This window comes from Camelina sativa, chromosome 15 (genome assembly GCF_000633955.1).
Source record: "Camelina sativa cultivar DH55 chromosome 15, Cs, whole genome shotgun sequence".
NCBI classification, from domain to species: Eukaryota; Viridiplantae; Streptophyta; class Magnoliopsida; order Brassicales; family Brassicaceae; genus Camelina; species Camelina sativa.
This window is the reverse complement of record NC_025699.1, coordinates 17,708,911-17,726,642: the sequence shown is the minus strand read 5'-3', so window position 1 is coordinate 17,726,642 and position 17,732 is coordinate 17,708,911. Positions and strand designations below refer to the sequence as shown.

The 17,732-nt window shown below is 41.3% G+C and overlaps 1 protein-coding gene and 1 pseudogene across 1 annotated transcript; both read left to right on the top strand.

Annotated features, from left to right (window-relative positions):
• LOC109129205 lies at nucleotides 705-2,538 on the top strand. The gene is made up of 2 exons (XM_019236932.1): nucleotides 705-865; nucleotides 972-2,538. Exon 2 carries the CDS (start codon nucleotides 1,312-1,314, stop codon nucleotides 2,521-2,523), a length of 1,212 nt encoding a protein of 403 aa, XP_019092477.1. The 5' UTR covers nucleotides 705-865; nucleotides 972-1,311; the 3' UTR covers nucleotides 2,524-2,538.
• On the top strand, nucleotides 6,195-14,562 carry LOC104747077 (annotated as a pseudogene).

The window sequence follows — 17,732 nt, the reverse complement described above, 5'->3', positions numbered from 1 at the left end:
GAAGAAAAAGAAAACAAGAAGAAAAAAATGTGGCTTGAATTTTTTTTAATTATTGGTGGCTTAGGGCAAATGCCCTTTCCTCTTAACCTTAAGCATGGCACTGCCTTGAGGAGGAAGAATCATGTTGAGCCTCTCCAAGCTTCAAGAAAAGAAAGAGAAAAGATAAGGTACAAAGAGATGAAACTGAAAAAGAACACAAGAAGACCAGAGATCTTAGCAAGAAGGATATTCATGATGGAGCAAGTTCTTGGGTGGCAAGCAGGAGGAAGAAGATGAAGCTTCCAGCCAAAGATCTATCGAAGGAGCCCTTTGAGCAAAAATCGAAGAATGGAGCTAGTTACTTTGTAAAGCTTCTGAAGAAGTTGATCGGTTTAGGTGACAAGTAGGATCTTTAATTTTCTTTTGTTAGTACTTATCAAAAAAGAAATTATGTTCTGAAAATGCCGCTTGCTACATTGGAATTTGTTGAATCGATTAAAAAAAAAAAGAACTTAATTTATAACTATGTGTGTGCTAATTTTGTTTTTCCAATTTCTCCAAACAAAACTATGATTAATTTAATTGTAAAAAGGAAAACCACTATAATTAATTTCAACGAACCCGAACTCTCCAGTCGATCGAGACTATTCATATTTTGTGGATAGTGGGCTATAAGTGGGCCTATCTATTAATACGGCGTAAGCCCATTAGATTTAGTTTCGTCTTTGTTGTCAACAAAGAGGATCCCCCGAAACAGATCTATATCGTATAATCAATCAGTGACTGAGAGAGATCAAAATCGAAGACGTGAAGATGATGATGATGAGCTCTGCATCCGCCATGAAAGCGGCTGGAGTTTTGCTTCTGCTTACTGTGCTAACATTACGTAAAATTATTAATCTTCTCCTTTTTGCGTCTTCTTCTTTCTCATCTCGATTTCGATGTGATTCATCCAATCGATCTGATAATCTCCGTTGGTTTATGTGATACAGAACCGTACGTGTGGGTGGCACGTGAGAAGAAATCAAATAAAGAATCGGCTTATCTCAAGCGGTACACGTGGAGGGTCGAGATTAAGCGGCTAAGAAGCCGTTGAGAGAAACATTAAAACCATGTGATTGTCTTTTTGTTTTTCATCATCGAATCTTATCAAAAAGTTTGTAAAACTCTCTAAAAATATTTTGCTGGGTTTCTCCCAATCTGGGAGCTGGCTTTTCGATTAGTGTTTTATGAATACTCAATCGATTGTTTGGTGATTTCTGGGTGTGTTTGTGCGATTGTGAATTTTATTGTATCAAAGGTATCAGAGCGTATACAATTCTCGGATCAAGGATGGTTGGAACTAGATCTCAAGCGGGAGATGCGATGAAGGCAAAAACGGTGGATCCGGCGATGGAGGAGGATCCGCTAGAAGAAAGGATGTCGCGGTTGGAAGCTAGAGTTGACGAACAACATCAGGAGACTCTACAACGATTCACAAAACTGTATGAGCTGCTGAGGCGAGTGACGACTCAACCATCGTTGGATGCGTCGGTGAAGGGGAAATTGGTGCAGATCTTGCTGGAGGTTTCTCCGAAAGCAAAACCAGATGGATCGGCGTTTTCTCCAACCGTAGCTGAAGGTTCGGGACTCAGGGAAGCAAGGAGAGATGTTCGATCTGAACAGGTAAGACTTGAGGCTCAATATTACTATGGTGGGGTTACTAGGTTGGGAAAATTCGATTTTCCTCGGTTTAATGGGTCTCGAATCAAGGAGTGGTTGTTTAAGGCTGAGAAATTTTTTGGAATAGATTTCACTCCGAATGATATGAAAGTAAAGACTGATGCGATTCATTTTGACGGTCACGCAGCAGCTTGGCATCACTCTTTCATACAATCTGGGGTTGGTTTGGAAGTTCTATATGATTGGAAGGGTTATGTGTTGTTGTTAAAGGAGCAGTTCAAGGATGTTTGTGATGATCCCATGGCTGAGCTCAAGCAGTTACACAAAACTGATGGAATCGTGGACTACCACCAAAAGTTCACTTTGATTAAGATCAGGTTGAATCTGTCGGAAGAATACTTGGTGAGCGTTTACTTAGCGGGACTAAGGTTGGACACGCAAATGCATGTGCGAATGTTTCAACCCTTGACAGTGCGCCATTGCTTCTTATTAGGCAGGTTGTATGAGAAGGCACACCCAAAGAGGCCTCCCAATACAGCTTGGTCTCCTAAACAGAGTATGGTTAGCAAGGGAAGTGGAGAAGTGGAAGTTAAAGCTGATCACGATGGTAGAACATCTTTCAAAGCACCGGGGAATCCAGCTAAGAAGCTATCTCAACAAGAAATGAGCGAAAGGAGAGCTAAGGGCCTTTGCTACTTTTGCGATGAGAAGTATACACCGGAACATTATTTAGTCCATAAGAAGACTCAGGTGTTTCGGATGGATGTAGAGGAAGAGTTTGAAGATACGTTGGAAGAGTTGGGGGAAGAAGATGAAACCAATATGCCACGGATTTCAGTTAATGCTGTTTCGGGTATATCGGACTACAAAACCATGAGGTGAAAGGAACCTATGATAAGAAGATCATTTTTATGTTGGTAGACTCAGGTTCAACTCATAATTTTGTGGATCCGCGAGTAGCAGCAAAGCTTGGATGTGTGGTGGAGTCTGCTGGTCTTACTCGAGTATCAGTGGCTGATGGTAGAAAGTTGAGAGTGGAAGGGACGGTCAGGAACTTCAAGTGGAAGCTCAACTCTACTCAATTTCAATCGGATGTCTTACTTATACCTCTCCAAGGAATTGATATGGTGCTTGGAATTCAATGGCTGGAGACGTTGGGCATCATTAACTGGGATTTCTTGAACTTGGAGATGCGATTCCGATTTAATAAGAAGAAAGTAAGGCTGAATGGCATTAAACAAGGCTCGGTGTGTGACGTGAAGGCACAAAAGCTACAGAAGTTGCAAGATGAGCAAGCTCAATTCGCCATGTTGTGTGTGCAAGAAATTAAAGAGGGGGAAGTGCTGACTTCTTGTACGCTTAACACAATGATTGGCGATAGCAAGGAAGAGACAATAGTGGGGGACATTGTCGAGAAATTCCGTGATGTTTTTGCTGAACCAACTGAACTACCCCCGTTCAGAGATAATCATGATCATCAGATCAAACTTTTGGAGGGAGCTAACCCTGTTAACTAACGTCCTTACCGTTATGCATTACATCAGAAGAATCAAATCGATAAGATAGTGGAGGATATGCTGACTGGTGGCACCATACAAGTTAGCTCCAGTCCTTATGCTTCTTCGGTTGTATTGGTTAAGAAAAAGACGGTACGTGGCGTTTATGTGTGGATTACAGGGAGCTCAATGGGATGACTGTGAAAGATAGGTTTCCAATACCACTGATTGAAGATTTAATGGATGAACTGGGAGGGTCTAGAGTGTATTCTAAAATCGATTTGCGGGTTGGCTATCACCAAGTTCGGATGTCACCTCCGGATATCCATAAGACTGCTTTTAAAACACATAGTGGACACTATGAATATCTGGTTATGCCCTTTGGACTCACAAATGCACCAGCAACCTTCCAAAGTCTTATGAATGCAGTTTTTAAGCCTTTTCTCCGGAGGTTTGTTCTTGTGTTTTTCGATGATATCCTCATCTATAGTTCATCTGTGGAGGAGCATGTTTATCACTTGGAGAGTGTTTTTGAGGTTATGCGAACTCACAAGTTGTTCGCGAAGATGAGTAAATGTGCGTTCGCGGTGACCAGAGTTGAATACTTAGGTCATTTCATCAGTCATAAAGGTATTACGACTGATCCCGCGAAGATTCAGGCGGTGCAGGAATGGCCAGTTCCCACTACTTTGAAACAGTTGCGTGGGTTTTTAGGCTTGGCAGGGTATTATAGAAGGTTTATCAAGGGTTTTGGTGTTATCGCAGCACCATTGCATGCCTTGACTAAAACAGAGGCGTTTGAGTGGTCTGCAAAGGCACATAATGCTTTTCAAGGACTGAAGGATGCCCTTTGCAATGCTCCTGTTTTAGCATTACCCTTGTTTGACAAACCTTTTGTGGTGGAGACAGATGCGTGTGGTCAGGGTATTGGTGCAGTGTTGATGCAGGATAGTCATCCGTTGGCCTATATAAGTTGACAATTGAAGGGTAGGCAACTTCACTTGTCCATATACGAGAAGGAGCTTTTGGCAGTGATTTTTGCAGTGCGTAAGTGGAGACATTACTTACTGTCAAAACATTTCGTGATCAAAACGGATCAGCGCACTCTCAAGCATTTGTTGGAGCAGAGACTTAATACGCCTATTCAGCAGCAATGGTTGCCAAAACTATTGGAGTTTGATTACGAGATTCAGTACAGGCAAGGTAAGGAAAATGTAGTCGCTGATGCTTTGTCTCGTGTGGAGGGGTCAGAGATTTTACACATGGCAATGTCCACTGTTGAGTGTGACCTACTGCGAGACATTCAAGCTGCGTATCTTACGGACAGTGTGGTTCAAGACATTATTAAGCAGTTGAAGCAGGACCCTGAAGCTAAGAAGAATTATTCGTGGAACCAGGACATTCTTAGGCGTAAGAACAAGATTGTCATACCAGCTGATGTTGCTATTAAGAATTCGATATTGGAGTGGCTACATTGTTCTGGGGTCGGTGGTCACTCGGGTCATGAAGTCACTTATCAAAAGGTGAGGAGTTTATTTACTGGAAAGAAATGGTGAAGGACATACAAATGTTTATTCGTGGATGTATTGTCTGCCAGCAATGCAAAAGCGACAACGCAGCGTCGCCTGGTCTTTTACAACTACTACCCATTCCGGAAACGATTTGGAGTGAAGTGTCTATGGATTTCATTGACGGTTTGCCTGATTCTGCAGGTAAGACGGTTATCATGGTGGTGGTGGATCGGCTCAGTAAGGCAGCCCATTTTATCGCATTGTCACACCCTTACAGTGCTCTTTCGGTTGCTCAGGCTTACTTGGATAATGTTTTTAAACTACACGGCTGTCCTACTTCAATTGTGAGTGACAGGGATTCTGTGTTCACAAGAGTTTTGGAAGAAGTTTTTCACTCTGCAAGGGGTCTCTCATAAAATGTCCAGTAAATACCACCCTCAGAGTGATGATCAAACGGAGGTGGTTAACCGATGCCTTGAAACATATTTACGTTGTATGTGCCATGCTCATCCTCACATGTGGTGCAAATGGCTCGCTTTAGCAGAGTATTGGTACAACACCAACTATCACACTTCCACCAATATGACTCCGTTCGAGGCAGTATATGGTCAAGCTCCTCCTGTCCATCTTCCATACTTACCAGGAGAGTGCAAAGTGGCTGTTGTGGCTCGTTCGCTGCAGGAAAGGGAGAATATGCTGAAGTTTCTTAAGTTCCACCTGCTTCGAGCACAACACAGAATGAAACAAGTTGCAGATCAACATCGCACAGAGCGTGATTTCGAAATCGGAGATTATGTGTATGTTAAGCTTCAACCATATCGACAACAATCTGTGGTTTCAAGGGCCAATCAAAATCTCTCTCCCAAGTAATTCGATCCTTACAAGGTCATTGACAAATGTGGAGAGGTTGCCTATAAGCTCGCTCTTCCGTCTTCTTCGCAAATACATCCGGTTTTCCATGTTTCTCAGTTGAAGGTTCTCGTGGGTAAAGTGCTCACCACCACTCAGTTACCAACAGTGATGCACGAGGTCTTTACCAAAGAACCTGAGTTGGTTGTGGAGAGGAAGATGGTGAATCGACAGGGACGTGCAGCTACTAAGTTTCTGGTGAAGTGGGTTGGCGAACCATTAGAGGAAGCTACATGGGAGTTTCTGTTTGATCTCAAGAAGAAGTTTCCTGCATTTGATGCTTAAACCTTGAGGTCAAGGTTTTGTTAGGAGGGGAAGTTGTGATACAGAACCGTACGTGTGGGTGGCACGTGAGAAGAAATCAAATAAAGAATCGGCTTATCTCAAGCGGTACACGTGGAGGGTCGAGATTAAGCGGCTAAGAAGCCATTGAAAGAAACATTAAAACCATGTGATTGTCTTTTTGTTTTTCATCATCGAATCTTATCAAAAAAATTTGTAAAACTCTCTAAAAATATTTTGCTAGGTTTCTCCCAATCTGGGAGCTGGCTTTTCGATTAGTGTTTTATGAATACTCAATCGATTGTTTGGTGATTTCTGGGTGTGTATGTGCGATTGTGAATTTTATTGTATCATTATGTTTGATGATGATGATGAAGATCTTAAGCTTATGCGAAGAAGTTAGGTGATGTGTCAGAGTTGCAGATTGGTGTCAAGGTGACTACTAACGCTCTTTCACGTCTCATTCATTATCGGATCGTAATTTCAACTTCCATGTTTGAATTTGATTATCTGTGTAGGAGTCTGTTCGAATGAAATTGAATTTGATCTAAACGTTATTAGAAGATAACAATGGCCATGATTACGTTTTTTTAACTTCAAATTCAACTGAAATTTATGTTAATTTGCATGATTAGAAAGATGATAATGGTCAAGATTACGTTGTTTTAGTTACAGTATTTAGAAACTAAATGAAGAAATGGGAAATGGACTTGGCCTCTATACTCTTTTGGCTAATGGAGTTTTCTGACCTCAGAAATGTGATCTTCAGGCTCACAAAGGGGATAAGATCAAGGTTCACTATCGGGTAAGTTTTATTTGAAGCTTTTACTAGTTTTGTAACCTTAATGCTGGGAAGGTTCCTTCTTGCTTGCTTTTATAGTATTCTGATTGAGAGAAAAGAGAGAGCCACGAAGGAGTTTTCTTCTTCTTATTGCAACCTTTAAGAATGTTCATGAAACATCAGGGGATGAAAATGTGGAATTACCTTCATTAGTATTTAAGAAAATATTGATATTTGATAGCTTAAGAACAAACAATAATTATGAAATCCGATCTACTTGGCGATTAATGTAGTTCTCTCTTGGCTCTTGCAGGGAAAGTTAACTGATCGAACTGTCTTTGATTCAAGTTTTGAGAGGGGTGACCCTATTGAGTTTGAGCTTGGAACTGGGCAAGTCATCCCAGGTTTGTTTCAATCGCATCGCATCAACTCCATCTGTTTTCCCCTGTTCTTTGTTACATTATTTTTTTTCGATAGACAAAATTGAAGGTAACGGAGTGAATTTGAAATGACTTGCAGGATGGGACCAGGGTTTGTTGTGCGCTTGAAAAGAGAAAGCTGAAAATCCCATCCAAGCTTGGTTATGAAGATAACGGCTCACCACCAAAAATCCCGGCTATGTTATGTTATGTTGCTCGGCTGAACATGGCTATAATTTTGTTCAGTTCCACCCTTTTATCTGATGATGAAGCTAGGGAGAACATTGATACTGAGTTGATCAGTCACGCTAAACTATAAACCAATAATGATGTGTACCGTAACTGCATCAAAACCAAGTCAGATGTTACGAGCCTGTACTTTTTCCACGGACCTAGTAATAGGACCGTTGTAAGCTGCTAAAGCTGCTTAGGAAATAGAGAACGATAAAGCTAAAGCTTCCCTTAACCCTAGTCTCTCTTTGAGAATAAGGTTAATGCTTGGAAGCTGATTCTTATTAATGTTGTAGAGGTCCTTTATATAGATCTCTATAAACCGACATAAGCAAGAACTAAAAGGAAAACTATCAAAATCTTACATATCATAAAAAGTAAACATTAAAACTAAACCTCCTTCGCAATGGGTTTTCTTTTTTGATAGGTGAGTCCATACTTCGTATCATTACTCCCCTCCTCCACTAGGAGCTTGTCCTCAAGCTCCAATGAAGGATATGCTTCCAGAAGCTTCCCTGCGTCTTCCCATGTTGCCTCATCTTCTGCATCAGCCGTCCATATTACCAAAATTTGTCTCTGGCCGCTGCGTATACGAGCTTTAAGGAGCCCCACTGGTTGAGCTGGCACTGAACGGCCATGTAAAACAGGTGGTAGGACCGGAGTATCGGTTGGCAGTTGTCCTTTGTGACCCTTGAGCAGAGAGACATGGAACACATCGTGAATTTTTGAGCCATCCGGAAGTTTCAATCGATAGGACACAGTCCCAACACGAGCCACTATCTGGAAGGGACCATAAAACCTTAGAGAGGGCTTTGTGAAGGCCTTCTTAGCCACAGATAGTTGGCGATATGGTTGGAGCTTGAGCCAAACCCAATCTCCAATACTGAACTCAACAAACCGATGATGTAGATCATCAACAAGCTTCATACGATGTTGAGCTTCCATTAAACTCTCCCTAGCGAGTGCCAGAAACTCATTACGTTGTCCTAAGGCGACATCCAAAGCCTCCACTTGAGTGCTTCCGCCAGTATAATCTAACAACCTAGGAGGATCTCTCCCATAGACTAGACGAAATGGTGTTGCCTTAAGACCAGTGTGGAAGGACGTATTATAGCAGTACTCGACCCATGGATGCCACTCAAGCCATTGTCAGGGTGTATCTCCCGTTAAACATCTTAAGTATATTTCTAATGTTCGATTCACCATTTCGGTCTGACCATCGGACTGAGGATGATAGGCAGTTGTAAAAAATAAATTTGTTCCCATCAGTTTGAACAATTCTCGCCATAACAAACTCCGAAATACCAGATCACGGTCAGTAACAATGGTCTCTGGAATACCGTGTAAGCGGACAATATCACGGAAGAAAACATGGGCGACAGATCCTGCTGTATATAGGTGACTTAATGCAATGAAATGAGCATATTTCGAAAAGCGATCTACCACCACCAAAATCACCGTTTTCCCAGAAACTTTAGGAAGAGCTTCAACGAAATCCATTGAGATATCTGACCAAACCTGAGTCGGAACAGGAAGCGGTTGGAGCAGCCCACTCGATTTCAATGTCTCCCATTTATTATGTTGACAAACTTGACAACCCCGAACAAACTCCTGAACTGTCTTCTTCCACCCTTTCCAGTAGAAATCTCGCTGTATTCTATCCATAGTTTTCTGTACTCCTTCATGGCCAAAACTATGAAAGCCTGAAACCACTTCACCTACCAAATCCGAGCCAGAAGAGAGATACACTCGACCCTTATAGAATATTAACCCATCTTTAACCGCCCAATCCTTTGTCAGTTCTCCACAGATAACCTTATCCCGCAATGTAGCGAGCTCCGCTTCTCTCTCCACTTCACCCCGCAATAGTCCAAAAATACTTGTGTCAGGTCCTTTAACTGCGTACACCTCACATTTACCTGCCTGCTCTTCCTCATCACGTCGAGATAATGCATCAGCTGCCTGGTTGTGTTTTCCTGCCTGAAACTCGACACCAAAATCGAATCCAAGTAACTTACTAATCCAATGAGTCTGCGGAGATGTAGAAAGGCGTTGTTCCAACAAAAATTTTAAACTATAATGGTCTGTGCGAATAAAAAACCGACGGCCCCATAAGTAAGACCTCCAATGAATCACCGCTTTAGCTAAACCAATAAGTTCTATTTTGTATGATGCAAGTTTATGATGACAGGCTGCTAATTGCCGACTAAAAAATGCAATAGGGTGATCTCGTTGATGAAGAACCGCTCCAATGCCACTGCCCGAAGCATCACACTCCACAACAAACTCTTGTGAAAAATTGGGCAAGGCTAAAACAGGAGCTTCAGACAAGGCTTTATTTAACGATACAAATGCTACTTCAGCTGCCTCATTCCAAAGAAACCCCGTTTTCTTAAGAAGTTGTGTAAAAGGAGTAGCCAATGCACCATAGCCTTTAATAAATTTTCGGTAATACCCTGACAACCCGAGAAACCCACGAACAGCTATTATTGTCAGCGGTCTTGGCCACTCCTTCACTTCAATTATCTTGGACTCATCCACACGAACTTCACCACTGGAAATTACATGACCAAGGTATCCCACTTCCTCTCTCCCAAACGAACACTTGGAATGTTTGAGGAACAGCTTATGAGCTTGTAGAAGCTCAAAAACCTCTCGTATATGGAGCAGATGTTGGTCCCAAGTGGCACAATATATTAAAATATCATCGAAGAAGACAAGCAAAAATTTCCGTAACATACCTTGAAAAACCGCATTCATGAGGCTCTGGAACGTAGAAGGTGCATTCGAGAGACCAAAGNCCGAAATACCAGATCACGGTCAGTAACAATGGTCTCTGGAATACCGTGTAAGCGGACAATATCACGGAAGAAAACATGGGCGACAGATCCTGCTGTATATAGGTGACTTAATGCAATGAAATGAGCATATTTCGAAAAGCGATCTACCACCACCAAAATCACCGTTTTCCCAGAAACTTTAGGAAGAGCTTCAACGAAATCCATTGAGATATCTGACCAAACCTGAGTCGGAACAGGAAGCGGTTGGAGCAGCCCACTCGATTTCAATGTCTCCCATTTATTATGTTGACAAACTTGACAACCCCGAACAAACTCCTGAACTGTCTTCTTCCACCCTTTCCAGTAGAAATCTCGCTGTATTCTATCCATAGTTTTCTGTACTCCTTCATGGCCAAAACTATGAAAGCCTGAAACCACTTCACCTACCAAATCCGAGCCAGAAGAGAGATACACTCGACCCTTATAGAATATTAACCCATCTTTAACCGCCCAATCCTTTGTCAGTTCTCCACAGATAACCTTATCCCGCAATGTAGCGAGCTCCGCTTCTCTCTCCACTTCACCCCGCAATAGTCCAAAAATACTTGTGTCAGGTCCTTTAACTGCGTACACCTCACATTTACCTGCCTGCTCTTCCTCATCACGTCGAGATAATGCATCAGCTGCCTGGTTGTGTTTTCCTGCCTGAAACTCGACACCAAAATCGAATCCAAGTAACTTACTAATCCAATGAGTCTGCGGAGATGTAGAAAGGCGTTGTTCCAACAAAAATTTTAAACTATAATGGTCTGTGCGAATAAAAAACCGACGGCCCCATAAGTAAGACCTCCAATGAATCACCGCTTTAGCTAAACCAATAAGTTCTATTTTGTATGATGCAAGTTTATGATGACAGGCTGCTAATTGCCGACTAAAAAATGCAATAGGGTGATCTCGTTGATGAAGAACCGCTCCAATGCCACTGCCCGAAGCATCACACTCCACAACAAACTCTTGTGAAAAATTGGGCAAGGCTAAAACAGGAGCTTCAGACAAGGCTTTATTTAACGATACAAATGCTACTTCAGCTGCCTCATTCCAAAGAAACCCCGTTTTCTTAAGAAGTTGTGTAAAAGGAGTAGCCAATGCACCATAGCCTTTAATAAATTTTCGGTAATACCCTGACAACCCGAGAAACCCACGAACAGCTATTATTGTCAGCGGTCTTGGCCACTCCTTCACTTCAATTATCTTAGACTCATCCACACGAACTTCACCACTGGAAATTACATGACCAAGGTATCCCACTTCCTCTCTCCCAAACGAACACTTGGAATGTTTGAGGAACAGCTTATGAGCTTGTAGAAGCTCAAAAACCTCTCGTATATGGAGCAGATGTTGGTCCCAAGTGGCACAATATATTAAAATATCATCGAAGAAGACAAGCAAAAATTTCCGTAACATACCTTGAAAAACCGCATTCATGAGGCTCTGGAACGTAGAAGGTGCATTCGAGAGACCAAAGGGCATTACTAAAAATTCATAATGGCCGTGATGCGTTCTAAATGCCGTCTTTTCAATGTCTTCATCACACATTCGCACTTGATGATAACCAGACGTAAGGTCGAGCTTGGTAAAATAACGTGCCCCATGTAACTCGTCAAGGAGTTCCTCAACCACCGGAATTGGAATTTATCCTTGACTGTGACCTTGTTAAGTTCACGAAAATCAATACAGAACCGCCAGGTTTTGTCAACCTTCTTTACTAACAAAACCGGAGAAGAGAAAGGCGAAGAACTAGGTCGTATAATGCCATGTTGCAACATTTCTGAACATTGTCTTTCAATCTCATCTTTTAAGAGATGAGGGTAGCGATATGGTCTAACCGCCATAGGGTTTGCTCCTTGAATGAGCCGAATACGATGATCACAAGGTTGTTGGGGTGGCAGTTTGGTTGGTTTATCGAATAACTCCTCAAACTCCACTAACAACTTGCCAAGTGATTCAGAAGAAACCTGCGTCATCATTGCCTTCATAGTTAGGCTGCAAACTGATTCATGTTGAGCGATAGGAACTACAACCTTCTCCCCTGTAATAAAAATTTCCTCCTCATTATCGAACCAATCCTCAAGTGTGTCATTCTGAATGGTGTGTAAATTAGCACCGTGTTCCTTCCTATCCTCAGCCTCTCCATGCCATTTTATCAAAGTATCTTCATGAGCAAACTCAATAGTTCGTGCTGGACCATCCCATATCGCACGTCCTAAGGCATTCAACCAGCAAATCCTGAGAACGACATCAAACCCACTTAACGAAATCACAAAACAGTCTACTTTGAACTTGTGTCCTTGTACCATCATTGGAAGATCCTTGCACAACCCGTTGATTACACACTTGCCACCATCGGCGAGAGAAACGAACTTTCTTGGTCGTCGTCGTATTGGTATTCCCAACTTCTCCGCTACATTACTCTTAATAAAATTGTGAATACTCCCTGTGTCCAACAATGTCCATTCTGTTCCAGTTGCAATGTCTACTTTTACTTGAAAAGTGCTCTCGGTTTGTTCTCCTTTCATGGCATTGAGGGAAAGATTGATATCCTCATCGTCAAAGGGCTCATCATCCCTATTCTCGCCTTCTAGGAGGGGTCTAATATAAAATAAAACTGCCTTACAAGCATGGCCAGGGCCATACAACTCATCACAATTGAAACACAATACCTTTGCTCTTCTTTGAGCCATCTCAGGTTTTGTTAATTTTTTCCAAACTGCCCCTTGTTAATTTTGTTTCTACTCTGATGGTCCCAGGTGAGAAGCTCCTCCATTTTTTACCACTTGGGTTCCTCGATATCCGATTGAAGTTGGTCGTGGGGTTGGGGCTGAATATCGTGTGGTTGGGGCTATGTGTCCTCCAAAGGTACGAACTCGTATGTCATTCTCAATTTTATACTCATTGTCCCTTGCATACTCCATTGCTTCAAATATTGTCTCGGGCCTCAAATACTCCACTTCTTTTCTCAAAGAATCCGTTAAATCCACACAGAACTGCCATAACTGCTGATCACCTGATAGCTTTGTTTGCCTTACCAAACATTCCTCTAACTGCTCACAATACTCATCTACTGTTCCTGTGTGTCGAAGGTTACTTAGCTCACCCATAGGATTCACTACATCGGCTCTGCCAAATCTACTTTTGCAGATTTTCTTAAACTCTCTCCAACCCAGTCGATGTGTAATTAACCTTCGCAAATTGGTATACCAATAATGTGCCTTATCCGTCAACACAAAGGTTGCTTGACGCACTTTCGCATCATCGTTGTATACTCCTTGATCCTCAAAGTAGTCTTCACACTTCTGCAGCCACTCGACAACATTCGTTGACCCATCATATCCCGGAAATTCCATCTTAGACGGTGGAACCATGATTCTCTCAGCCTCCCTTCCTCCACTCTCTCTTCCTTCGACTCCACTTTTCCAACCAGCTCCTTCGTCATGTGGGTCGCTCGCTCCTCTTGTGGAAGTTCCCCAATGGGCCTCACCGACCATTCTCCACCTCCATCTTGCAATCAGTGTCCCTGTTCTCTCCCCATAGAGCATTGTGCCCAAGGTCCACTAGAGGAAATGCCTTTACCCTCTCTGCCGTTGGTCTGGATATTTTTTCCTGCCTTAGACACCGATGACGAGTCTTTTTCAACCTCTTCTGCTTCCACTCCCACCACCGAGGCCAAAAAACGAATTTTACCCAAGACCTCTTGCTTATTTGCTTTCATAACCTCCCTGATATGGGTTTGCTCTTCACGAACCTCTTCCATCCTAGACTTATTCTGCTCTCGCTCCTCCTGTTGGTCCACCCTTATGGACTCAAGGGCGGCTTGGTGTGAGTTTGAAGTCTGGCAAAGTTCACCCAGGTCAGCTTGCAGATGTTCGAACATCTTCTTAACTTTCTCAAATTGTGATGTGGTCATCGCCCCTTCTCCCATTGAACCGGCTTGCTCTGATACCAAGATGTTACGAGCATGTACTTTTCCCACGGACCTAGTAACGGGACCCATTGTAAGTTGCTAAAGCTGCTTAGGAAATAGAGAACGATAAAGCGAAAGCTTCCCTTAACCCTAGTCTCTCTTTGAGAATAAGGTTAATGCTTGGAAGTTGATTCTTATTAATGTTGTAGAGATCCTTTATATAGATCTCTATAAACCGACATAAGCAAGAACTAAAAGGAAAACTATCAAAACCTTACATATCATAAAAAGTAAACATTAAAACTAAACCTCCTTCGCAATGGGCTTTCTTCTTTGATAGGTGAGTCCATAGTTCGTATCACAGATACTGAGAATTGGTAACTTGTGTACATTTTTGACCCTAGCTACATTTTGTTAAGATATTGCTGTTCCATGAAAAAAATGTGACTGAATGGTGAATTGCAGGTGGGGCGACACTGATATTCGACATTGAGCTTGTTGCTGTGAACGGGGAACCAGCCAGCAAAGGAAAAACAAAGAATGAGCTTTGACAACTTGGCCAGAATAGAAGTTAATTTTAATTGGCAAATTAATGTATATTGCTATTTTTGGATATGACAATTTAGTAACAACATGTACAATCTTCCAATTTAGTTCATAAACCGTGTCCATTTTTCTTTATACAAGGGTTTCTTTCTGCATCTTCAATATGTTGTATGTAGAGGCAGGAGAAATCTCTAATCACAGACATGTGTAAAGTAAGGTGCAACCCAACTAATTTTTGTTACAGCGATCCTCGTTGAATGAAGAAGATATCAAATCTTCCAAGGTGCTCTGTAGAACTCCGTTGACATCTCTGAGAAGCGTCCAATTCACTTGAATAAAAATGGAACACTTTATCCAAATGTTCCAAGGTGCTTTGCAAAGAAGTCTCCTGGTGGTCAAGCAAAAGTAGCAGCAAGGGAAAGAGAATTGGTCATGATGATAGGTTTTAGGGTTTATTTGGTGATAGTCAATCTCCACAACAACAAAACGCTATGTTAAATTTCTAGAAACTCATATATAGCAATAACATTAAAAACACTATTTTGCACTGCTATTAATACCTCATTTTCTGTAGTGATTTGTCACGGATTCATATTTTTGTTTGAAAGGATTGCAAAAAGTTGCATATATGTTACGTATTTACAACTTTATACCAATAATCATCCCTACTATTAATTGAAAAGACTTTATAAAACTAACTTTTGTTTTGTAAGAAATTACAAGGGTATGTTATTAGTGTTATGACCATTTTAATATTTCGCCATAAGAATACAAATGTCATTTACTCTCACACCAAAACGGATAAACACGCGGGTCGTAATAACCCGGTAATCTAACCCGGTTTTATGTTATAATCTCAATCGTTCATTGTTTAACATCTTATAAAATCTTGACCCTATATTTTCTGATCCTTTTAATAATAGCCGCTTATCACTCCTTCAAATATAAACAAAGAAATGAAACTCTTTGGCGGATCCTCTCTTCCTCTCTCTCTCTCTCTCTCTCTCTCTCGATAGGATGACGTGATTCTTGGATTGAGCTTCACCACGAAGAATTGAAGAAGCCGATGCAAAGTAGTACATATAGATATTGTCCTCTTCGGCAATAAGCAAGATCAGTTTTCTCTCCTAATCTCTTCTATTTGAATGAATTTGAAAACAATTGCGAGATCTGTTTCTATTATGGATTGTTGATGAGTAATTCCTATCATATATATGGCTTTCTCAATATTGATACCGCAGATCAGATGCTTTGATGTCCCAGTAAAGAGGCAGTGCCTGTGAAAAAGAGAGGTGAAGATAGTAGAAAAGAGATCTGAGATGATTTGGTGATCAATTTGAGGAAGAAGAAGAGATCGACTTCGAACATGAGTCCAGCCTTTAGCCTAAATACGCTTCTGAAAATCTCTCCTTCTTCTATCTCACTTAATTTGATATGTTTGTTTCAGTTTTTTGTATTTTTCACGGCCAACAATTTTCTTAATCACACACTGAAATGTTTTCGTATGCAATGGGTTTCTCAAATTCTTCTTGCCTAAATTTTGGGTTTTAGGTGATTTACAAAAGTCTTGATTTCATGATCACACTTTGCCTTTACATGCACTGCAACACAAAAGAGATGCATATGTATTTACAGAAATACTTAGATAGATAATCCTCCTATCTACTGGGCTATACACACAAGTAATAAGATCTGCACATGCCACAATCAACAAGCAACAAACAAACTAGGAAATATGCAAAGGAAACACAACATCAGCCGCCAGCTGAGAAAGGTGTCGACTGACACCAAAAGGTGTCAACCGACACTAGCCACCTAGTTTTGACAGATACCCAACACATGCTCGACATTCCCGAAAATCCTAGCAGTGTCGATCGACACCTCCATATGGTGTCGACTGACACTCACCAAAGCCTTTGTGCCATCCTCGGCTTGGTGTCAACTGACACGGATGTTTAACATCGTTATCCAGCTTTGAATTCTGCCTCCAACCGCACCAAGCTCAGCCAAGGTTCCTGCAAATGTCTCACCAAGCAATATAATGAATGAAATCACACAGACAAGCAAGGAATCAATCCACAACTCAGAGAAAACACTAAAACGAGAGATCTCGGCTTAGATCATCCATGGTCATGCACTCACCCTTAGAATAGGAAGATTTTGATCCTGAAACGACGAAGCTAGCACCACAACAACATTCCCCACACGTCCTTAGCCTTTCCAGGAAGAAATCTCACCAATAGACATAGAGAACCTCTAGAAACCTCAAAAACACTTACATGAACTATTCTCTCTTCTTTTGTCTCTGAAAAGTGTCGAAACTGGCTAAAGACTTAGGAAGTTGAGATTTTCCCTAATAAACTCGAGTCTTAGGGTTTTCCTAAACCAAAAACACAAACCGGGGATCAAAAGCTGAACTGAACAACCGCAAACATAAGGTGTCGATTGACACCCACCACTCGTGTCGATCGATACCCTTACCAGTAAACCACAACCAGTTCACAAGTGTTACAAAGGGTAACCCGCTAATTAAGTGGACTTAAAAGTTCATTGAAAACAACTCGTCAACATGAAATTTCTGTCAATCAATGTAAACATATAAAGTTATTTTTTATGAATATTTTTCAATTAATATACAAGAAATGTTTTTTAAAATTGTCTATTTTGATTTTATTATAAAATAATTTAATAATATTAAAGAAATTTTGTAATAAATTTTCTCACGATTTTGCAGGGACTCAATGATACGTACGAGGCCCAACATCCACCTACCATTTATCAGTATAGCAGGAGAAACAAGGCCCAAATGTTGTCCAATAAGTGAAGAGCAAGGAAGGATCCAGAAAGTCATGAGGTGTCCTGGTTTGACTGAAAGGATAAGGTTTAGGCATCTCTAACCTTAATTAAGTAGTGAGTCACCAGTATTAGCTGGCATTATCCAGTGTATCCAGCCATAACGGTTAATAGGTATGAACAAGACAAAGTAGTATAAAGAGTGGGGTGAGGGTGAGTAAATAATCATCGAGAATCTGGGTTAAGTTTGTAAGGGGGAGGGAGAGGATCTGTAAGTTCTCTCAGGCTGTATTTCGTTTTATCATTAATAAAGAGTATTGTTCTTCATTCATCTTTCTTGTTAATAGTTTACATTGACAAGCTTAACAAATTTGGTATCAGA